Source organism: Protopterus annectens, chromosome 3.part1 (assembly GCF_019279795.1).
Source record: "Protopterus annectens isolate FY-2018-M chromosome 3.part1, PAN1.0, whole genome shotgun sequence".
Classification (NCBI taxonomy): Eukaryota; Metazoa; Chordata; order Ceratodontiformes; family Protopteridae; genus Protopterus; species Protopterus annectens.
Genome location: NC_056732.1, coordinates 1,402,528,208 through 1,402,553,003, shown reverse-complemented (window position 1 = coordinate 1,402,553,003; position 24,796 = coordinate 1,402,528,208). Strand labels below are relative to the sequence as shown.

General features: G+C 42.3%; 2 protein-coding genes across 6 annotated transcripts in view; both read left to right on the top strand.

The window, feature by feature from the left end:
• The window catches only part of LOC122797791 (histone H3-like), a 149,162-nt gene extending 138,482 nt beyond the window's left edge, over positions 1-10,680 (top strand). Inside the window, exon 2 of the mRNA XM_044066311.1 lies at positions 10,641-10,680. Within this exon, the coding sequence (XP_043922246.1) occupies positions 10,641-10,680 (40 nt within the window). The remainder of the gene's footprint in view (positions 1-10,640) is intronic.
• Positions 1-24,796, top strand: part of FAM83H (family with sequence similarity 83 member H) — a 1,342,513-nt gene that overhangs the window by 84,857 nt on the left and 1,232,860 nt on the right. The gene's annotated exons all lie outside the window — the stretch shown is intronic.

The following is a 24,796-nucleotide window of genomic DNA, read 5'->3' as shown; positions in this document are numbered from 1 at the left end:
TAGCTAAATATAATGTGATCTAACATTGTACATGATCACTGTAAAGCTGTCATAAGTAATGTTTGTAAAAGTGACACTCATTCACCAGTCAGCTCCTGCGTTACTGTTTTTATAACATGTAGAAGATTGTATGGGAGGGTTAACTACTGTTTTTAAGTTGCAGAATGGAGAGTTAAGGGGGGGACCAGCCTCCACTGAATCTCCAGAAACTTTTAGAATGTTACGATGACTGCTTTCAAACTACACTTCCATTGTAACATTCTGACAACTACACAAAAGCACTGATGAATCCAGTGTTGTCTTTATTGCTATAAAGACCATGAATGTTGACAGTTTAGTAATGGCCAACAGACTACAAATGTTTAGAATGGTCTGCATTTTCTGTGTTGCCTACCAGTACAGCTAAGGGGGTTAAGGATATGAGCTGCTAATGTTTTGTCCTGCTTACCTGCTGTAAAAATGCCATTTGTACACTATTAGCTCACCCAGTTACAAAAGGTATAACTATTCTGCAGTTAGTAGTTTAGTGCAATAGTTTGTTGTACCAGATTTCTTTTCTCGGTCTATGCTGACAATGCACAACAGCAGTGAGTGAGCTAACATATTAGAGATTGCCAACATAGTTATTTTTCAGAGCTTTGTAAGTAGCAAACCATGGTTTGATATGACCTGCGACAGCTGTAAATGTGACCAGGCTAGTCTGCTTAAAGAGTGGCAAGCACACAAGACTGTTTATTACTCCAGATAAGTGCTTTCGTCCGTGGTACACTTAAAATGGACGTCTTCAGATGTCCGAAAAAGTCAATAACTGTCTCGCCTGTGGAAAGCAAATACCACACAGAGACTTCCATTCTTACTGTCACTTGCTTTGGCCCAGATCATGAAGTACCCCACTGTCTGTTCTCTGCCCTCTTTATAGGTTCATAGGTTGGTACTATGCTGTCGGCCCTAGGGACTATGCAAGCCTAGCCATAACAATTTCCTGGATATTTCTTCCCACAATATTTACTTCTCTGGGCTCCTGTCTAGCAGGGCGACTGACATGATCCCCGGGGTGAATTTCCTATCTCCCATCCAATCATCAAGGTTCCTTTTGAAGAGGGCCAATGAGGCGCTCTGCTTGACATGTATGGGTAGTCTATTCCAGAGTGTGGGGAGTCTCTGGGTCAGGAACCTATCCCTCCAGCATGTTTTGTTCATTGTGATGACAAGATTTAGATCCCTGGAGCGTGTGGCTCTGAGGGATTGGGATTTTTTTAAGTGGAGCATGTCCTACAGCTCAGAGTTTGACATGGCCTTGTATGTTAAGCAGAGATCGCCTCTGAGTAGACGATATGCCACAGAGCATAGCTGGAGTTTTTTTAGGCGGTCAGCATATGGCATCTGCTTTAGGCCTGTAATTCTTTTAGTGAGGTATTTCTGTGGCCTTTCCAGCTGTTGCAGATGTCTTGTGAGGTACATACCAAACAGGGCATTATACTCTATAATGGGTCTAATGAGGGATAAGTACAGTGGGACAATGACTACCTTTTTCTGGATGAAAAGCCCTTAGTGATGAGGTGTGCCACATAGAAGGATTTCCTGACTGTTGTGGTGATGTGGTTCTTTAAAGTGAGACTACTGTCCACCTGTGTCCCTAAGTCTCTCCTCACACTTTCGATGTTTAGCGTCCTGCCACCTATGTGGTAATTCATGGGTACATGTTTTTTTTCCAAAGGCGATAACTATACATTTCTTGGCATTAAGCTTGAGCCCATGGCTCTGGCAACAGGCATCTGATTCTGTAAGGCCTTTTTGTAGAATATCCACATCATTTGGGGATTCAGTAATGGCTCCCAGTTTGCAGTCATCTGCAAACTTTGTTAGCCAGAGTCCCTTAGTGTTGGCCTGTACTTCAGAGAAGTAGATGCCAAACAAGAGTGGTCCCAGGACTGAACCCTGAGGTACTCCACTTGTCACTTGTCTGGAGCTGGAGTTTGGAGTCTGCTACTTTTACAGTGTGGGTTCTGTCAGTAAGCCAGTTGGCAACCCATCGAGTGACGTAGGGATTTATGCCCAGCTTAGTAAGTTTATCTATGATTCCAGAGAGCGGGATGGTATCGAAGGCCTTGGCGAGGTCCAGATAGGCTTTGTGGACCACCTTACCCTCTTCCACAGCTCTGGAGACTGATTCGAAGAAGTCAGTCAGATTCAGGAGACAAGATCGGCCCTTCACAAACCCAAACTGGGTGGGGTCCAGTGTTTGAATGTTGCCAATGTCTTTGTTTATAAGTTCCATGATGATGCGTTCCATGCTCTTGCAGATCAGGCTTGTCAGACTGATGGGCCGGTAGTTCCCAGGATCCAAGGCGGATCCTCCCTTGTGGAGTGGGATAACTGTAGCTGTGTGCCATTCAGTGGGCACGAAGCCGGAGCTGAGGCTAAAATTAAACATGACACGTAGGTGTGGTGCCAGTTCATTTTGTAGTTCATGTAGTACACAGCCTGGGATGTCATCTGGTCCCATGGATGCTGTATTCTTAGCTGTGGAGAGTGCGGTTTCTACCTGTGTGGCCGTGATTATTGGAATTTGGCAGTCTTTTGGTATTGAGATGGGCCCTTTAGGGGGTGAGAGGGGGGTGATGTTGGCACTAAATCGATCTGCCTGGATAGTGGCAATATCGTTGGGATCAGTATATTTAATGCCATTCTGTTGTAGCTCAGAGCAGATCTAAGCATTGCCATTTAGATTCTTGACATAATTATAGAATGCCTTGTGGTTGTCTTTGGAATCTTTGGCAATTTTATTTTCGTAACTAGCTTTTGAGGATTTTGAGGGATCTCAGCTTCTTACTGAGGCTGGCGAGGGAGTTTTTTGCATCCTGGGATTTTCCTCTTTTTTTCTGCAACAGTTTCTTCCTTCTGTTGTATAGTTTGTTTATAGCAGAGAACCACCAGATTGGCTTCATCTTTCTGGAGAAGAGCATCTTGGTTCTATTTGGGATGGCACGATTCATGCACGAGTGGATGTGCCCGTACAGTGCCTTAGTGTAGGATTCTGCAGTCTAACTTCCAGATCCCGTCTGCGTGGGTGTTGTGAAGTTTGTCGCTTCTAACTTCAGTAGCATGAAGTTGGCTTTGGAGAAGTTTTTTAAGGAGGTTTCCTTACCGGGGGGGGGGGGGGGGGGGGTTGGGATGTGAATGTCAAATGTGATTTGCTTATGTGAAATCAAAAGTGCCACGGGGACCTTGCTCCAGTCAAAAAATTGCGTGAAACGAAACCAATGTCCTGAACGCAATTTTATTAAAAATAGACAGCGTTTTCGCCACAGCTTCTGCCGTGGCTTCTTCAGAGAATAGGTTTACAAAAGTGTAGTATGCGTACTCTTTTTTTATGTTGACAATAAAATAAAATACAGGAAATGATGTCAGCGTTACAACATTAAAAACGCGAGACCAAAAACACACAAGTGCGTTGCTCCCTAAAGTAACAATTTGGAAAAGATATAAAATAATCCAAAATGCCAGTGTGATCATTCCTGACCTACAAGCGAAAAGCTTGTGGTCGACATCCAGTATAGGGATAGAATGTAAATAACCAATTACATACAAGGAGTACATGCTTATGTCAGTCAATAAAAAGACGTACTTATTATTAAAAACTCATTTAAATATGAAAAATAATAACAAATAATAACTTAAAAAGCCAAATTGGTCCAAGTCCTATTTCAGAAAAATTATAAACATGTTTTATAATTATTTAGGAAATCAAAAACATAAATAACAGTGTTAGTGTAAAGCAATTAAAAAAGTCTATGTATAAATATAATAAATATGGGTTACAGATGCACAAATTTATATAGACCATTTATTAGATATTTTTATATATGTGGCCCAAACAAAATTTTAAAAAACTTTACCCATAACAGTCATCTCATATGGCTGTCTAAAAATGTGTATAGTTTACTTCAAACCTGATCTAAAATAACTCCTTAACTTTAATATAGCCGAAATATTGCAATTTTCATTTAAGCCAGGATGCTTGAAAGCATCCAGCCTTAATTGCCACTCCAATTCACGATTCTCCAGAATTAGTGAGTAAGGACCCCCTTGGATTTTAGTTTCTACTTGGTCAATGACCATAAAGGAAAAACTATGGCCTGGGTTAAGAACAACATGCTTAGCTAATGCATTCACATCCTTCTTGTTTTTAATTGCATACATGTGTTCATAAACACGATCACGGACCCTACGGTCCGTTTTGCCAATGTAGAGAGCAAAACAACAATCACAAAAGGCAATATAAATGATGGATCTGCTTTCACAATTTAAAGGGAACCTAATGAGATATTTCTTGTCCCTAACAGTAAAAGTTTCTCCTGGCTTAACCTTGTGGCACCAGTTACAAAATCCACAGGGGTACATTCCAATCCTTTTATTAAAAAATTGGTTTGAATAGTCCCTCTGTAGAAGTTCCTTAAGGTTGTTTCCTCTTTTAAAAACAAAATTGGGAGAAAAACCTAATTTCTCTAACAAACTCGAATTGTTGGATATGAATTGCCAGTTTTTTCGTATTATAGTCATAATACCTTTGGAATTCATACTGTAAGTGGTGACAAAACTTAATGAGAAGTCTCGTGGTACATCAAGACTTGAAAAAGTGGTGGTTAGTACTTGGCATAAAATGGGTTTATAAAATCCATTCATCCTCTTATAAACCACTTCAGAGATCAATTCCTCCAGTAAATAGTGCGGGTAACCCCTATTAAGGAACATTTCCTTTAATAGGTCACATTCTGCTCGGAAATCCAACAGTGTACTGCACATTCTTCCCACTCTAACAAGTTGTCCCTTTACTATGGATCGTTTTTGTTTAAAGGGGTGGTTGCTGGAAAAATGGAGGAAAGAATTGCAGTACGTTGGATGTCCTTCAAGAATGTAACTGCAGTCATAACATGTGGGTTTGTCCTGCCTCAGGCAGCCCTCGGTCGGCCGGATTCCAAAGTCTGGGTCCGACGTCGGCTGATGTCGCATTTCTCTCCGATGTCAGAGCGGCTGGAGTACATAAGCATCAGCCAACGCCATTTTCTTCTGTCTTTCTTGCCACGCGGTGCCCGAAGCAGAAGCAGTTCTCAAGTGCCAGTCGGTCAGCTCCTGTATTCTACGATACCAAAGTCATCAAAAAAGCTGAGTACCCCGTTGGGGACCTTTTCTTGCCTCAGCCGATGTCAGAAATTACTGAAAAAGTTAACAATTGTCTTTTTTGTGGTAAACAAATACCTCATAAGGATTTCCACTCTTACTGCCTCCCTTGCCTGGGCCCAGACCACGATGTCTCGGCCTGTGTAGCCTGTGCTCGCTTCAACAAGCACACTCTCAGGCGCCGGGCGGAGTTCGCTGAAGATTTTTTTGGTGATAAATTTGCTTACACCATGCCGTCGGATCTTCCGACATCGCAAACTCCCATAAAGCGAAAAGACTGGGACCGACATCCTCTGCCCGCGTCTACCACCGACTCCATGCCAAAACCTAGCGCGAGTGCTCCGGTTCCCTCTGAGACTGTCTCTCCACCGCTACGAACCGAAGACACTGCATTACCGACGACTCCGATTCCAGATATTACTACGCCAGTTATAGATTTTCCTCTGGATACCGAAACCGAGGAAATGCCCGAGACCATTGCTGTAGACAAGGTCACTCCTGCACGTGGAGCTGCCAGGCCTCCTATGGCCATGTCTATTAAGGCCTACACTAGGGCTAAGGCAGCCAGCAAAACAAAGCATATTGCTTCCAAATCCTTACCTCAGCCAACTCCGGAGACACAAATTATGTCAATGGCTGCTGATTTAATTTCCATGATCAGAGGTTCACAGGCCCATCCAGAGAGAGCATCCCAGCCTCCTCCTGATAAAAGGCCCCGGGTTGAACCCTCTGACCCTTCTCCTTCAGATGAAGATTCTGAGGGCTCTGTCCACTCTGATAGCCAGGAAGAGCTCTTCCAGACCTATGAGGACTCTGATGCAGAAGATTCCATACCTTCAGCCTCCCCTCCTGAGGATATTTCTTTTGGGGAAGTTCTGCACACCATGAGGGAATATTTCAAGTGGCAGGGTCAGGAATATTCTGATTCTAGGAAACGCCTTAGGACTTTCCTTAAGAAGCCTCAGCACAGGCCCTTAGCTATTCCTCCTGTACTTGATGTTCTGGATGATTTGTATTCTGATTCTAGTGCTACCCCTGATTCTCTTCCTCCTGCTCCAGCCAAGCCAGACAGGTATTACAGGGTCCCTGAAACTCATTCCCGTTTATTCAGGGCCCATACTGCTGATTTGGAAACTATTTCACAGGGGCCTAAAGGAGTTTCAGCCTCCACCTCAAAAAATCCTTTGCCCTCCAACAGGGAAGCAAGGTCTTTAGAGAGATGGGTAAAAAGGTTTACACATCCACTACCTTATCTATGAGAGCTTTAAATTGCCTTTTTCATATGTTCCAATATCAGGATTATCTCTTAGAAGATTTACAAAAAACATTAGCTTCTCCTGATACTTTAGACAGGAAGACTTTGCAGGAAGCTGTACATAACACTCAGCAAGTAAGCAATCACTTCCTGCAGTGTGGATATGATGCACTGGAAGCTCCATGTAGGGCAGCTATGACAGGGGCAGTGATGTGTAGACATGCTTGGTTAAAAGATCAACCTCTACCAGATCATGTAAAAGCAAAACTTCTGGATGCACCTTTGGAAAAGAACAAGCTTTTTGGTGCAAATGCTAAGGATGTGTTAAAGACCATCGAAGAAAAAGCAAAATCAGTTCAGACTGTGAAAGATTTCCTCCAGGTTCAACCCCCCAGATTCAGTAGGAATTGGCCTTCAAAAAACTGTGCCTTTCCTAATCCAGAAAAGTTTCAAAGGGGTAAGAACAGGCGTGGCGAGGAAGAGGCCAATACAGAGGCCCTTACAGGGGCGACAATGGCAGCCAGGAAACCAAAGAAGTGACGAGGGTTTCACCTGCCCAACAACCACAAACTCAATGACTTTCCTCTACTACCGCCTACCAGGGAACAACTAGAAGCTCCCTTGGGCGGGACATTATCTCTGTTTGCAGAAAACTGGCACAGACTGACAAAGGACAAATGGATTTTGGACATTATAGACCGAGGGTACAGGTTTCATTTTCATACCTTACCAAGAAAACAAGGCATGCCAAATCTACCACAACATCAAAGGGCAGAGGCTATCAAGCAAATCACTCTGCTGACTCGAATGAAAGCAATAGAAAGAGTTCCACAACAAGAACAGGGGTTACTGTTCCTTGTTCCAAGAAAAGAATCTCAATTGAGACCAATACTGGACTTGTCCGCATTAAACACCTTTCTCATAGTACCAAAGTTCAAAATGCTGACTCTACAGCAACTCCTTCCCATGCTGGGCAAGGAGTCGTGGCTGATTACTCTGGACCTCAAGGAGGCATACCTGCATGTCCCTATCAGACACAGCTGCAGAAGATACCTCAGATTTCTTGCAGGGCCAGAGCATTATCAATTCTCAGCATTGCCATTTGGCTTATCTACTGCGCCCAGAGTATTTACAAAATGCCTGGCTTCAGTAATTGCTCATTGCAGGCTCCAGGGTATACAAATTTACCCGTACCTGGACGACTGCCTCATACAAGCGGACGACAAATTGATGTTGACAAAAAACCTGGATTATGTCATACGATTACTTCAAGCTCTTGGATACACAGTCAACTTCCAAAAGTCAAGACTGCAGCCATCCCAGCAAATAATCTTCTTAGGAGCCAAACTAGACACAGCCTCTCAGATGGCTTACCTGACAGAAGACAAGCAAGAGAAGTTAACTCAATACTTCAAAGGTTTAGCAAAACTCACCCAGATGACTGCAAGGAGATTCCTACAGGCCCTGGGTTACATGGCATCCTGCATTCTACTGGTTCCATTAGCAAAACTACACATGAGAAAGCTTCAATGGTACCTAAAAAGCATTTGGTCTCAACACAGCAACAACTTGGAGACAATCATACCACTCATTCCATGCCTACAAAAGGAATTCCTATGGTGGGCCTCGGTGAGCCAGGAAAACACAGGTATGTCATTCAAAAAAACACAGATAACACAGACCATGACTACAGATAACACAGACCATGACTACAGATGCCTCAGACCTTGGATGGGGGGCGCACATGGAAGGCAAGTGTATACAAGGACAATGGTCTCCAAAGGAAACACATCTGCATATAAACCAAAAGGAAATGCTGGCAGTAATGCATGCTATCGAGGCTTTTCAACACCAACTCCAGCAAGGCCATTTAATGAAACGGACAGACAACACCACTGTGATGTGGTACATAAACAAGCAGGGGGGCACCCACTCTTACCCCCTTTGCAGACTGACAATGCAGCTTTGGGAGAAGTCACCGAGTCTAAACATCCAGTTACAATCCCAGTTTGTTCCAGGAAAAGACAATGTGTTGGCGGACAGCCTAAGCAGGAATTTCACAGATCCACACGAGTGGAGGTTACATCTGAAGGCTTTCAGACAACTCACTTCGACATGGGGCAAGCCAGAAGTGGACCTATTTGCCTCTCACCTCAATCATCTTCTACCAAAATTTTGCACAAGGACATACCATCCAAAGGCTTGGAAAATAGATGCCCTTTCATTCAACTGGAACTCCCTAGCAATCTATGCATTCCCACCTCTGCCACTGATGACCTCAGTATTACTAAAGATCAAAGCAGAGAAGCCCAAGGGAATCATAATAGCTCTGGATTGGCCAAGACAACACTGGCACCCACTACTACGGAGCATATGTCACACCAGGAGGTGGGCCCTCCCTCAGTGGCCTCTACTTTTGACTCAACACAATTTTGAAACACTGCATCCAAACCTTCAGACACTGCAGCTAACAGCCTGGGAGATCCCATAAATAACTTCAGCTTATCTCTCTCCAAGGAAGTTCAGTGGATACTAACAGAGGCTTGAAGACCATCCACCAGAAAGGTTTACTTAGCAAAGTGGAAAAGATTTAGCAATTGGAATACCAGCAAGGGACATGATGCATCATTACTGGAATACCAGCAAGGGACATGATGCATCATTACTGAACATCCCACTCATCTTGGAATATTTGGCAGATGTTACAGAGCGGCCTCTCATATTCTTCAATAAAGATACATGCATCTGCTATTTCAGCTAGATACAACACTGATCCTCCTGTTTTCTCTCACCCCTTACTAAGACAATTCCTCAGGGGAATCAAGAACATTAAGCCACCAAGAAAGGCCCCAGTGCCAGCCTGGGACCTCAATTTTGTCTTAAAAGGAGGTAGTCAGTTTTTCTGAGCCAGCAGCTTCAGTTGACTTGCAATTTCTCTCATGGAAAACAGCTTTCCTGTTGGCAATTACCTCAGCAAGAAGGGTTTCGGAGCTACAGGCCCTAATGGCAGTACTACCCTTTATTATTTTCCACAGAGACAGGGTTTCATTAAGGACCAACCCTACTTTTATGCCAAAGGTGGTATCTAGGGTTTCTCTAAATCAAGCCATTCATCTGCCTGCTTTCTTCCCCAATCCTGAGAATAAGGGGGAAAGACTTTTGCATACCTTGGACATTCACAGACAACTTCGATACTACCTGGACAGAACCAAGGCCAGTAGGAAGTCTGAACAGCTTTTTGTAGCTTACGCCCCTGCCGTCCAAGGAAAAGCAATTTCAAAACAGACTATTTCTAAATGGATTGGACATTGCATCAGATTCTGTTATTCCTTTCATGGGAAGACTGTTCCAGCCTATGTCAGACCACATTCCACCAGAGCTACAGCCACCTCTACAGCATTTTTAAGAGGGGTGCCTATAAAGGACATTCTAGAAGCTGCTACATGGAGCTCCGTGCATACATTCTCCAAACACTACAATCTCCCTCTATATTCCAGATCCAGAGCAGGCTTTGCTTGGCAGTCCTGCAGGGTTTGATTGCCACACCATCTCTTTCCTAGAGCATACCTCCTCCCCCAGCTAAGCTATGGTATTCTACCCACATGTTATGACTGCAGTTGCATTCTTGAAGGACATAGTACAGTTTTGTACCTACCATAAATGTAGATGTCCGATAGACATGCAACTGCAGTCGGGTTTTCCCTCCCTCCATACCCCTCTATGCCTAGGGTCCACTCCTATCCCCCTTACTCTTAGCTGGGGATATCTGTTATGGTGTATTTGTTTTATTGCTCATGTATTTGTTTGGAATCCTGTTTTTGTCTTCCAATTTGATTACAGCCTTCCTTGGAGGGCACCTGGCATCTGGGGCAAACACCGAAAAAAATGGCGTCGGCTGATGCTTATGTACTCCAGCCGCTCTGACGTCGGAGAGAAATGCGACATCAGCCGACGTCGGACCCAGACTTTGGAATCCGACCGACCGAGGGCTGCCTGAGGCAGGACAAACCCACATGTTATGACTGCAGTTGCATGTCTGTCGGACATCTACATTTATGGTAGGTACAAAACTGTACTTTTTCTGTAAATACTTGAAATAAAGGCAAAGTTGTTAGTGTCCTTTGACAGTTTCACGTCTAAGTAGTCAATTTCAGAACGAGAGAAATTAGACGTGAATTTTAAAAAACTTGTTGTTTTGTTCAAGTTATCGACAAGCTCTAAAGCCTCAGATCTGTCCACCTTAAATAGAAAGAACATGTCATCTAAGAATCTTGTGTAAAATGTGACTAGACGTGAAAATTTGGGAGAAGTATAAAGGAAATGCTTCTCCCAATAGCCCATAAAGAAGTTTGCAACGGAAGCTCCACAAGGGGAGCCCATTGCTACTCCTTGCTTCTGCAGGAAATACTGCTTGTCGAAAATGAAAAAGTTTGATGACAGGACAATGTCCAAAAGTTCTGTCCAAGATCAATCTCATTTCTAGCGGCGCCAAAGTCATGGAGTAAAAGTCCTATCCATTCAGAAGCCTCCTGGTGGGGAATCGAGGTATATAAGTCTATCACATCGACAGTGAGAAAATTACTCTCACTGTCGAATGGTACATTGTTGATACCCTCCAAAAATGACCAAGAGTCTTTGCAGACACTTGGGATAGACCTAATGTATTTAAACAAGTTTGGCACAAGGATACGTCATAGATGACCTACCATCTATGAGTGCTCTCATTGGTGGATTATTAATATCCTTGTGAATTTTCGGTATGCCAAACATCACAGGGATTTTTGGCAAAGTGATGTCTATATAATTGTAAACATCAATGTCAATTGTACCTTCCAAGAATAAATTGCGGAAGTAACCCCTAATTCTGTTGTATGCGCCATGTATTTCATTAATAGATGACTCAGAGTAAGCAGAAGATTCCAAAAAAGAAAGCATTCTCTCCTTGTAGGAGTGGTCATCCAATAGGACCAAACCCCCACCCTTGTCAGGCTTAATAAGCCTGACTGGTGAACTGCAAAGCTGGTCTAAGAGAAGAAGTTGTTCCTTGGTGGTATTGAAACTAGCATTTGTCCATTTCTTATGTGTGTCCGAAAGAAGTTGCCTACACACATTCTCAAAAAGTTGGAGAGACGTGTGAAGGGGTGGGTTAAAAACGCTTGAAAGTTTCAAGGGATGTCTCCGCACAGACTCCTCATTGTCAAAAAAGAGTTTAGGATTTAACTTGCGGACAAAACACTTCAGATCAATAATGTCCTTAGAGATGTTACCATATCTACTTGGGACAAAAGTGTAACCATAAGCCAAGAGTTCAACAAGCTCCTCATTAAGGGATAATTGGGAAAAATTATAAATTTTAAAATCTCCCTTTTTGTTAGTAATTATTATTGGATACACCGGGTCTTCAGTGAAGTAAATAGGAACAAGTTCATTCTCTAAGTCTACATCACTAACCTTGTAGGAACCTAAATTTATCTGTTCCGGTTGTAGGAACCTAAATTTATCTGTACCGGTTCCTCTTCCTGTTAGTGTACTGGTAGTTGTTTCGCTGACCTAAAAAATTCTTACCATTACCTTTTTTCTGGTTAGCTTTGTTTTGTCCTGAATTAGTGGCCATAAGGCCCTTAATTCTGTTGCTACGTCTAGGTCCCACCTGCTCGTCATCTGGTATGTCATCCTCTATATCAGTTTCCTCCCTAAAGGTGGTCGCTGAAGGATCAACATAATCAGAATTGTCCCTAGTAGGTTGCTTAGTGTCAATGTATTGAAGTCTAGGGTATGCCCTATCATTCTTGTAAGCTAACCTGTCCCTAACCAATTTTTTTGTTTTTATTAGCCTTCAGTTTAATTAGAAGTGTGTCAATACTGGTTAGGATACGGTTATAGTCAAACCTATACCGTGAAAAATTTAAGTCAAGCTTAATCTCCTTATCTAAGGAGTCAATTTCATTAACCAGTGTTGTTATTTGATTAGTGTAGTGTTTGACTATAAGTTCAAGAAGCTGCTTCCCCTGTTGAAAAAGATTCTTTAAGTCAGTGTAAAAAAGAGAGTCCCTAAGTAAACCTGATGGAGAAAAACTACTCCGTAACCCCTTGGGGATTAAGTTTTCATTTATACACTGTTTAAAGTATGCTGCTTCAAGTTGGACTTTTTTTAACCTAAGCAACTTGTTGTCAAACAATTTAAGCTTATCAGCAATGATCCCATTATTCGATGTGTCCATCTCGCTCCTATTAATAAAGGAACCTTGTTGTGCAAAAGAAAAGTTTTCAGTGTTTGCCATCCATTCCCTTAAGTCCGGCTCGACACTTGAGCCTGCAGTAACGCCTCCATCAGGAATTGGAGGACCAGGTAGTCGAGATTGAGTGTTCAAAACACCCCTGTTGTTGTTGACATTAACCACACTGTCATTGAGTGGCTGTACATCATCTCCGACCACCTCTGATCTATCATTGAATGAAACATTGTTAATAGCTACTGAATCAGCTGCTCGCAAATTGACCAGTGTTAATAACATGTTGCTTGGTCGGTTGAGCAGCAGGAATAAACGAGTCAGTGATGTCCAAAGTAGACCCTCGAATCTGACTTGCAACCATAGAGCCATGAGCTGTTGTAACACGATGAAAACTGCTTTCCTGTAAAGCGTCGAAGCATGCATTTAGTTGGTCAAGTCTCTGCGATAAGACTACCAATAATACAGGCACGTCAACAGTATTGTCCTTGCTTTGCGTATTTGTTGTATTAAACAGCTGAGAGTGCTGGGGCTATCAGGTCCGCCCGTAGCCATGACAAGACAAACCAAATAAACCAAAACGAAAAAACCACAAAGTGAAATTAAAAGTGCCACTGGGACCTTGCTCCAGTCAAAAAATTGCGTGAAACGAAACCAATGTCCTGAACGCAGTTTTATTAAAAATAGGCAGCGTTTTCGCCACAGCCTCTGCCGTGGCTTCTTCAGAGAATAGGTTTACAAAAGTGTAGTATGCGTACTCTTTTTTATGTTGACAATAAAATAAAATACATGAAATGGTGTCAGCGTTACAACAGCAAAAACGCGAGACCAAAAACACACGTGTGTTACTCCCTAAAGTAACAATTCGGAAAAGATATAAAATAATCCAAAATGCCAGTGTGATCAGTCCTGACCTACAAGCGAAAAGCTTGTGGTCGACATCCAGTATAGGGATAGAATGTAAATAACCAATTACATACAAGGAGTACATGCTTATGTCAGTCAATAAAAAGACATGTACTTATTATTAAAAACTCATATTTAAATATGAAAAATAATAACAAATAATAACTTAAAAAGACAAATTGGTCCAAGTCCTATTTCAGCAAAATTATAAATATGTTTTATAATTATTTAGGAAATCAAAAACATAAATGACATTGTTAGTGAAAACAACGTAGCAACAGAATTAAGGGCCTTATGGCCACTAATTCAGGACAAAACAAAGCTAACCAGAAAAAAGGTAATGGTAAGAATTTTTTAGGTCAGCGAAACAACTACCAGTACACCAACAGGAAGAGGAACCGGAACAGATAAATTTAGGTTCCTACAATGTTAGTGATGTAGACTTGGATAATGAACTTGTTCCTATTTACTTCACTGAAGACCCGGTGTATCCAATAATAATTACTAACAAAAAGGGAGATTTTAAAATTTATAATTTTTCCCAATTATCCCTTAATGAGGAGCTTGTTGAACTCTTGGCTTATGGTTACACTTTTGTCCCAAGTAGATATGGTAACATCTCTAAGGACATTATTGATCTGAAGTGTTTTGTCCGTAAGTTAAATCTTAAACTCCTTTTTGACAATGAGGAGTCTGTGCTGAGACATCCCTTGAAACTTTCAAGCGTTTTTAACCCATCCCTTCACGCGTGTCTCCAACTTTTTGAGAATGTGTGTGAAGTTGACTTCAGGCAACTTCTTTTGGACACGCATAAGAAAGGGACAAACGCTAGTTTCAATACCACCAAGGAACAACTTCTTCTCTTAGACCAGCTTTGCCGTTCACCAGTCAGGCTTATTAAACCTGACAAGGGTGGGGGTTTGGTCCTATTGGATGACCACTCCTACAAGGAGAGAATGCTTTCTGTTTTGGAATCTTCTGCTTACTCTGAGTCATCTATTAATGAAATACATGGCGCATACAACAGAATTAGGGGTTACTTCCGCGATTTATTCTTGGAAGGTAAAATTGACATTGATGTTTACAATTATATAGACATCACTTTGCCAAAAATCCCTGTGATGTTTGGCATACCGAAAATTCACAAGGATATTAATAAGCCACCAATGAGAGCACTCATAGATGGTAGGTCATCTATGACGTATCCTTGTGCCAAACCTATAGACAACATCTTGTTTAAATACATTAAGTCTATCCCAAGTGTCTGCAAAGACTCTTGGTCATTTTTGGAGGGTATCAACAATGTACCATTCGACAGTGAGAGTAATTTTCTCACTGTCGATGTGATAGACTTATATACCTAGATTCCCCACCAGGAGGCTTCTGAATGGGTAGGCCTTTTACTCCATGACTTTGGCGCCGCTAGAAATGAGATTGATCTTGTGACAGAACATTTGGACATTGTCCTGTCATCAAACTTTTTCATTTTCGACAAGCAGTATTTCCTGCAGAAGCAAGGAGTAGCAATGGGCTCCCCTTGTGGAGCTTCCGTTGCAAACTTCTTTATGGGCTATTGGGAGAAGCATTTCCTTTATACTTCTCCCGAATTTTCACGTCTAGTCACATTTTACAGAAGATTCTTAGATGACATGTTCTTTCTATTTAAGGGGGACAGATCTGAGGCTTTAGAGCTTGTCGATAACTTGAACAAAACAACAAGTTTTTTAAAATTCACGTCTAATTTCTCTGGTTCTGAAATTGACTACTTAGACGTGAAACTGTCAAAGGACACTAACAACTTTGCCTTTATTTCAAGTATTTACAGAAAACCAACGTACTGCAATTCTTTCCTCCATTTTTCCAGCAACCACCCCTTTAAACAAAAACGATCCATAGTAAAGGGCCAACTTGTTAGAGCGGGAAGAATGTGCAGTACACTGTTGGATTTCCGAGCAGAATGTGACCTATAAAAGGAAATGTTCCTTAATAGGGGTTACCCGCACTATTTACTGGAGGAATTGATCGCTGAAATGGTTTATAAGAGGATGAATGGATTTTATAAACCCATTTTATGCCAAGTACTAACCACCAGTGACTAACCATCTCTCATTGAGACGCTTTCTATTTTAGTAGGCGATTTAGGATCCACTCTTACTTTTTCAAGTCTTGATGTACCACGAGACTTCTTATTAAGTTTTGTCACCACTTACAGTATGAATTCCAAAGGTATTATGACTATAATACGAAAAAACTGGCAATTCATATCCAACAATTCGAGTTTGGTAGAGAAATTAGGTTTTTCTCCCAATTTTGTTTTTAAAAGAGGAAACAACCTTAAGGAACTTCTACAGAGGGACTATTCAAACCAATTTTTTAATAAAAGGATTGGAATGTACCCCTGTGGATTTTGTAACTGGTGCCCCAAGGTTAAGGCAGGAGAAACTTTTACTGTTAGGGACAAGAAATATCTCATTAGGTTCCCTTTAAATTGTGAAAGCAGATCCATCATTTATATTGCCTTTTGTGATTGTTGTTTTGCTTTCTACATTGGCAAAACGGACCATAGGGTCCATGATCGTGTTTATGAACACATGTATGCAATTAAAAACAAGAAGGATGTGAATGCATTAGCTAAACATGTTGTTCTTAACCCAGGCCATAGTTTTTCCTTTATGGCCATTGACCAAGTAGAAACTAAAATCCGAGGGGGTCCTTGCTCACTAATTCTGGAGAATCGTGAATTGGAGTGGCAATTAAGGCTGGATGCTTTCAAGCATCCAGGCTTAAATGAAAATTGCAATATTTCGGCTGTATTAAAGTTAAGGAGTTATTTTAGATAAGGTTTGAAGTAAACTATACACATTTTTAGACAGCCATATGAGATGACTATTATGGGTAAAGTTTTTTAAAATTTTGTTTGGGCCACATATATAAAAATATCTAATAAATGGTCTATATAAATTTGTGCATCTGTAACCCATATTTATTATATTTATACATAGACTTTTTTAATTGCTTTACACTAACACTGTTATTTATGTTTTTGATTTCCTAAATAATTATAAAACATATTTATAATTTTGCTGAAATAGGACTTGGACCAATTTGGCTTTTTAAGTTATTATTTGTTATTATTTTTCATATTTAAATATGAGTTTTTAATAATAAGTACATGTCTTTTTATTGACTGACATAAGCATGTACTCCTTGTATGTAATTGGTTATTTACATTCTATCCCTATACTGGATGTCGACCACAAGCTTTTCGCTTGTAGGTCAGGACTGATCACACTGGCATTTTGGATTATTTTATATCTTTTCCGAATTGTTACTTTAGGGAGTAACGCACTTGTGTGTTTTTGGTCTCGCGTTTTTGCTGTTGTAACGCTGACATCATTTCCTGCATTTTATTTTATTGTCAACATAAAAAAGAGTACGCATACTACATTTTTGTAAACCTATTCTCTGAAGAAGCCACGGCAGAGGCTGTGGCGAAAACGCTGTCTATTTTTAATAAAATTGCGTTCAGGACATTGGTTTCGTTTCACGCAATTTTTTGACTGGAGCAAGGTCCCCATGGCACTTTTGATTTCACTTTGTGGTTTTTTTCGTTTTGGTTTATGTGATTTGCTTATGGTCAGACCTGACCAATGAGGGGGTGACCACTGGTGTGGAGCATCGATCTCCCATGTTGGTAATGACCAGGTCTAGGATATTGGCTCCTCTGGTGGGACAATGGATTAGTTGATCCAGGGCATTGGAATTTATGAATTCCAAGAACCATTGGGAAAAGGAGATGGTACCTGAATAGTTTTCCCAATTAATGGCAGGGTAGTTGAAATCACTCAGTATTAGGGTGTTTGGTTGTATCTTAATATTTTCCAGTATGTTTAGAAAGGTGTAGTGAGAATCTTGGGGCATGGTGGGGGATCTGTAGCAAGCTACAATTTGGATTGCAGTCTTACCTAGTGTTAGTTGCACCTGGAGAATTTCAGATTCATTGTGTTGGGCAACTAGCCTGGAGGTGTGAATATCCTTGGTGAATATGGACACTCCTCCACCTTTAGTGTTTCGGTCTTGGTTTTGTGGCCGAAAAGTGTGGTAAGAATTGTAGCTTGGTATTGCAGGGGTGCTCTCTGGATCCTTGAACCAGGTCTCAGTTACTGCACAGATATCGATGTTCTCCATTTTTAGGAGTGTGTCAGAGTGCATTTTGAGGTTTAGACTTCTAGCATTGAGTAGCATTACCTTCAGATTTTGCATGCTTGTATCTGTTACGTTGGTGGTTTTGTCCTTTGAACCTTGCCTGAAAAAAGGCACTATAGGGGTGACAAGAGCTTTAGCCAGTAACCTGAATCCCAGGGGTGGCTGGTGCAGACCATCTCTGGCAAAGCGTTGTGGTTTGTCGATCATGTCTTTCCAGGCAGACAAATACTGGATCTCCTTTGAATGACACCAGAAGCTTAGCCAATTGTTGAAGTCAATCATTTTGTCCTTTATACTGTGGTATCATTCTGTGCGAGGGCAGGATGCTACTCAGGACTAGGGTCATACCTGCCTGGGTCACATGATCCAATAGCTCTTCCATGTCTCTCTTCATGTAGTCCAGGGAGGTACGTCTCAAGTCATTCACTCCAGCATGGACAATGACAGAGTCATATTTGTACTTGTTGTGGAGTGACTTGAGTGCATGCGTTATGTGGCGGATCCTGACACCTGACAGGCAGCTGACTAATTTTCTCCTTGTTCAGCCTGGTGAGTGAGACATCAGTGTGCCTGACTATAGAGTCACCTATGACTAAAATGTCGGGTACATTGTCTTGCCTTAGGGGCTATTGTTGGGTGGCACACTGGTGTGAGCTGTGTGTCACTTTGGTTGTGATTGGTGTTTGCGTTTCGGCTTCGGAGGTCCTTGTTGCTTGGGCAGGTTAATGTTAAGGGCCTCCGCATATGTGGGTTTAGTGTTGCTATGTGTGGGTGTTGATGGTATGGGTTTTGAAGGGCTAGGAGTTGTTTTAGGTGTAATGCAGGTGTTAACCTTTTCCTCTTGACTGTCTAGCACAATCTTGGCCGGAGAGCGCTTCGTTTCCAGTTTGGCTATGCAAGTGCATCTCTCGCAGGTTGTAGTGTTGGGTGGTAGGAGGAGAGGATTGTGTACATGAGGCAGTTGCCACACTGCCCCAGTATGCCCAGATTCACCAGGTGGACAGGAAAAATCACCAGAAGCTGACCCTTGGACATGCCTGTTTAGGTGCTTTTTTGTAAAGTTTAAGAGCTGTTTTCTCTTACCTTTGCAAGGTACTCTGCAATTATAGGCCGTTTAGTGCCTATGATTAATTTCTCCTTATTGACAAGGAGAGCTGAGTGCTTGCATCAGTTTCGGGCTTCCTAGTGCTTTCCAGCAGGTTCTAGAGCAAGTGCTGGTCATAGGGGTTCAGATTTTAGTACTACTACTGAGAAACCAGCTAGTTCTAAGGGGAAACTTGAAGAGCAGACTTTCTGGCACCTGGAATAGTAACTGTAGCCTCGCAGTGCTGCAGTATGTGAAAAATGTGCAAATAAGTTGAAAGGGATAGAGATCAGCCCAAAAAGACTAATAAAATTACAATTTCAAAGCTGGAAACCACTCCTCTAGCATTAGATAGGCAGTGCAATGCTCACCAGTCCCACTGGTAAGCATTAGGACTTCCCACTACCACAGCAAGGTCCGGATAGCTCTGAGCACAGAAAATGAAGTCCTGAGACGAGCAAAGCCTGGGATATGGATTGGCTAGAAAAGGTGGGAAACGAGCAAACAAGATAGTATGTATATATATATTTTTTTGTTGAAACAGGCTAAACAATGCAATAATACAGTAAATAAACACAGAAAGGGCAAACACACTTGACTGTGTAGTCCTAAACAGTAAATGCAATTAACTGTACTTATTTCCTTGTTTCACTTGAAAGAAAGTTACTGTCATTTTTGCATTTAAGTTACCTGGCACTTGCTCACTAAAGCAATTATATAAGTCGGCACTAAAAAATTAAAAGCACTACACCCTCACAAACTCCCCCTGGAGTACCTTGCTCCCCACTGGCCTTTTTTTTTCAATTATAAAGAAATTCCAAATACTATTCTAGCGTGTCCAAAGGTCAATTGTCAATCTCCTCTCCAGTCCAGCTGGTGAATCTGGGAATTTTGAGGCAATGTTACAACTGCCTCATGTACACAGACAACTCTCTCCTCCTCCCAACAAATTCCAACACATGTGAGAGATGCAACCATATAGCCAAACTGGAGGCTAAGCTCTCTCAACTCTGTACTGGCGTAACCAGTCAGGAGGAGAAGGAAACCACACTCACAACAATTCCAGTCTCACATAGACCTACCACGACAGCAAACCAAACACATAAACACACAAAAACATACTTGGAGGCTCTAAATAAAAATCTGCCTAAGCAGCAGAGACCTCCAAAGCAGACACCCAAGCAACCACTACCCCAAAACAAAACACGTGCAACACATACCTCACAAAGCCAGTGTGCCGAACAGTCACAGCCCTTAGGCTAAACAACACACCTGATACACTTGTAATAGGTGACTCTATCATCAGGCACACTGACGTCCCACTCACCAGGCTGAACAAGGAGAAGGTCACAGTGAGCTGCCTGTCAGGCGCTAGGATCCACCACATAACACAAGCACTCAGGTCACTCCAAGGCAAGTACAAATATGACTCAGTCATTGTCCATGCTGGTGTGAATGACCTGAGATGTACCTCCGTGGACTACATGAAAAGAGACATAGAGGAGCTCTCTGAGCATGTAGCCCAGGCCGGTATGACCCTGACCTTGAGTAGCATCTTACCCTCACCAAGAATGATGCCACAGTATGAAGACAAGATGATCAATTTCAACAATTGGCTTAAGTATTGGTGTCATTCAAAGGGGATCCAATGCCTGTCAGCCTGGGATGACATGCTTGACAAGCCACGATGCTTTGCTAGGGACGGCTTGCACCTGTCACCCCTGGGCTTTCGGATATTGGCAAAGGCTCTTGCTTACCCCTATAGTGCCTATTTTAGGCAAGGCTCAAAAGACAAACCCACCTCCATAGGTATCACAAGGGATAAGAAACTAAGAGTAATGCTACTCAATGCCAGAAGTCTAAACCTCAAGATGCATGCACTCGAAACTCTCCTTAGCATGGAGAACATCGATATCTGTGCAGTAACAGAAACCTGGTTCAAGGCTCTCGAGAGCACCCCAGCACTACCAGGTTATACCTCATACCATGCTTTTCGGCCCCAAAACTTGGACCGAACCACAAAAGGAGGGGGAGTATCAATATTCGTCAAAGATACCCACACCTCCAGGTTGGTGGCACAGCACGAAGCATCAGAGACTATCCATGTGCAACTAACAGTGGGTAAAACTGCCTTCCAGTTTATAGCCTGCTACAGACCACCCTCCCAAACCCAGGAACCCCACTCGGCCTTCCTGAGAATACTGGAAAATATGAAGGTCTCTCCAAACACCATTATATTGGGTGACTTCAACTACCCAACCATAGACTGGGAGCATTACTCTAGCTCCAACACCCTAGCCCAAAGGTTCCTAGAATTTATAAACTCAAATGCTATGGAACAACTTGTTACCAGTCCCACAAGAGGGGAAAACATACTGGACCTGATCATCACCAACATGGGGACTCTATGCTCCAGTCCAGAAGTGTATCCCTCACTGGTAAGATCAGACCATAAACTAATCTCACTGGATATTCACATCCCGACCCCACCCCATGCCCAGAAAATCACAGTGAAAAACTTCTCTAAAGCAAATTTCACACTCCTCAAAATCAAGGTGGAATCCTTCAAAGCCCCCGGGCCTGTGGATAATACGGCGCAGACCGCAAAATCCTTTAGAAACGCATTCTATGAACACCTTCAGGAATGCATGGATCATGCAATCCCAAATAAAACCAAGACCCAATCCTCCAAAGGCAGATGTCCTGTCTGGTGGACCCCAGCCATAAGCAAACTATACAATAGAAGGAGGAAGCTACTTACATGATAGAGCAAAATCCCAAAAAGGGAAGGCATCTCTGATCAGTATTAGCAAAAAACTACGGGCACTCATAAAATCGTCTAAGGCCAGCTTTGAGAGAAAAATTGCACAGGACACTAAGGATAATCACAAGGCTTTCTTTAGTTATGTTAGGAACCTGGGTGGGAATACCCAGATATGCTCAGAATTAGTCCAGAATGACAAAAAATACACCGAACCAAGAGACATTGCCAACATCCTAGCTGACAGGTTCAGCGCAAACTTCTCTCCCCCCCCCCCCCCCTCTCCTCCAAAAGGGCTAATATCTATCCCAGCAGAGTGCTGCCCCCCTGACATCTCAGATGCTCAGGTAAGAGCTGCCCTCTCCAAAGCAAGAAACACAGCATCAATGGGACCAGACGGTGTCCCGGGCTGTGTCCTACATGAGCTCCAAGAAGAGCTAAACCCAACCCTAAAACTACTGTTCAATCTCAGCCTTACTACAGGATATGTACCCAAAGAGTGGTGTACAGAAACAGTGGTCCCTCTCCACAAAGGTGGTGCCTCAACGGATTCTGGAAACTATCGCCCCATAAGTCTCACTAGCTTGGTCTGTAAAGCTATGGAAAAGGATCATCATGGACCTTATAAATAAAGATATTGGGGACCTGCAGACACTGGATCCTACCCAGTTTGGCTTGGGCAAATCCTGCCTCTTGAACCTGGTCGATTTCTTTGAAACAGTCACCAAGGCCATTGACAAGGGGAAGGTGGTCCACACAGCCTACCTGGACCTCGCAAAAGCCTTTGATACAATACCCCACTCTGGCATTATAGATAAGCTCACCAGCTTGTCACTAGATGGGTTGCAAACTGGCTCAAGGACAGAACCCACATGGTTAGAATAGCTGGAGCCATGTCAAACTCCAAACCAGTTACAAGTGGCGTCCCACAAGGCTCAGTCCTGGGACCTCTCTTGTTCGGTATATATTTCTCGGAGGTACAGGCCAACATGGAAGGACTGTGGCTGACCAAGTTCGCAGATGACTGCAAACTGGGCGCCTTAATAGACTCTCCAGCCGACACAAGCATCCTCCAAAAGGGCCTCATAGAAACGGACAACTGGTGCCAGAGCCATGGCCTCAAGCTAAACGCCAAAAAGTGTATAGTCATCCCCTTTGGCAAAAACAAAGTGCCCACAAATTACTACTTCTGTACTTAATGGATTACCACCTATGTGGTAATTAGGGACCTGGGGACCTAAGTTGATAGCAATCTCTCATTGGCCACAACCACGTGGCAAAAGTGGTTAGAAAAACATTTTATATAGCCCACCTAATCATGAAAGGATTCACATCTAGATCTGGGGGGGTCATCGTGCTTCTTTACTCATCCCTCATCAGGCCCATAATTGAGTAAAATGCCCCTTTTGGGATGTACCTTACCAGACACCTGCAGCAACTGGAAAGACCCCAAAAGTACCTCACCAAGAGGATCAAGGTGCTCAAACAGATGCCGTATGCTGCCCGGTTAAAGAAACTCCAGTTCTACTCAGTGGCATACCGCCTGCTCAGAGGCGATCTGTGCCTGACGCATAAAGCCATGTCCAACCCGGAATTAATGGACATGCTGCACCTCAGAAAATCCAAATCCCATCGAGCTGCATGCTCGAGGGACTTGAACCTCAGCACTGAAATAAATAGGACATGCTGGAGGGACAGATTCATAACCCAAAGGCTGCCTTCACTCTGGAATAAAATCCCAGTCCAAGATAGGCAGAGTCCCTCATTGACTCTCTTCAAGAGGAATCTTGATGAGTGGATGGGAGATCGTAGGTTTACCCCGGGTATCACTTCTGTGTCACTGTTAGAGACACAGTATACTAACCTTGAAAAAGGGCATAGCAAAATTAATTTAATATGGGTGGCGAAAGCCATACACACTCTGGCTAGGCTTATAAATGCCCTAGGGCAGATAGCATAGTATGAACCCATGAACCTAAAACTCTACAAAATTAGCAATTTAAAACTTTTTAAGTGAAGGAAGGCAAGTGCGCAACTGAAAAACGATTTGAGGCAATAACACAGCAGAATAAGTAGCTAGTCTACATATACAGAGAAGTGTGTGTGTGTGTGTGTGTGTGTGTGTGTGTGTGTGTGTGTGTGTATATATATATATATATATATATGTATATGTATATGTATATATATATATATATATATATATATATATATATATATGAATATAATATATACACACACAGAAAAGCAGCTAAAACACACAAACTTCAGATGCAGTGCAACCTACAGCACTTGAGTTGTAGCAATATTAAGGCAATTACAGTTGTAATAAATGCTCTAAATTATACTCTATATTTCCAAAATGTTTGAGAAGCACAGTCAGAACCAAGGAGATTCAGGCAAAATTTTTTTTTGAAAGGGAAAAAGGAGAAGCAGAAGGCCTTATCAAATGTTCTCTCTGTATTAGGTACAATGAGCTAATGACACTAGACTGGGAGGAGTGTCCCAGATCCGATTTACAGTAGGGGCGGGCAACTGCATAGCCACCAAGCTATTATCCTACAGAGAGAAAGCACTGCAGAAAGCCACAAAATGAAAGTTTTTAAACAGATGAAGGAGCAATGAGACTACAGAATGCTTTAACTGCAAACAAATCAGTTACCCGTGTAAATTAGTTAATAGCAATAAAAATACACTCAAAAACTGTATAGCAGGCAATAAAAAGTGCTATATATAAATTACTAGAAGCAATAATCAGTATAAATAATCGAAAAAAACAGGATACTTGTATATCTCGGCTAACAGTTGTAGTCAACACCTCTCCTCCACTCTCCTCAGTGTGTGTAGGACTAGATTCTTAATGCTAGAACTATTCGTCGTAGAGCTCTGTTTGTAGCCAGATATTTTCGTTTTCTGTCTCCGATTACTGATATGGTGTCAGTCTGTTAGCAAACTGCAAATCTTCTGAAAAAACGTAAAGATAAGTATAGAGACAGACCGCATAAGGCCAAGACTTACTACAACACCACCACTAAAAGGCTCGTCAGTTCTTCAGAATTCAGTGAGATGCTTTCGCAGCCCCTGATGCCTGACTCAGTTACTTCACGGGCCTCTACTGAGACCCTTTAGGAGTCCTATATGCTGCAGAAAACTGCATCGTCTAACGAGCCTTTGGC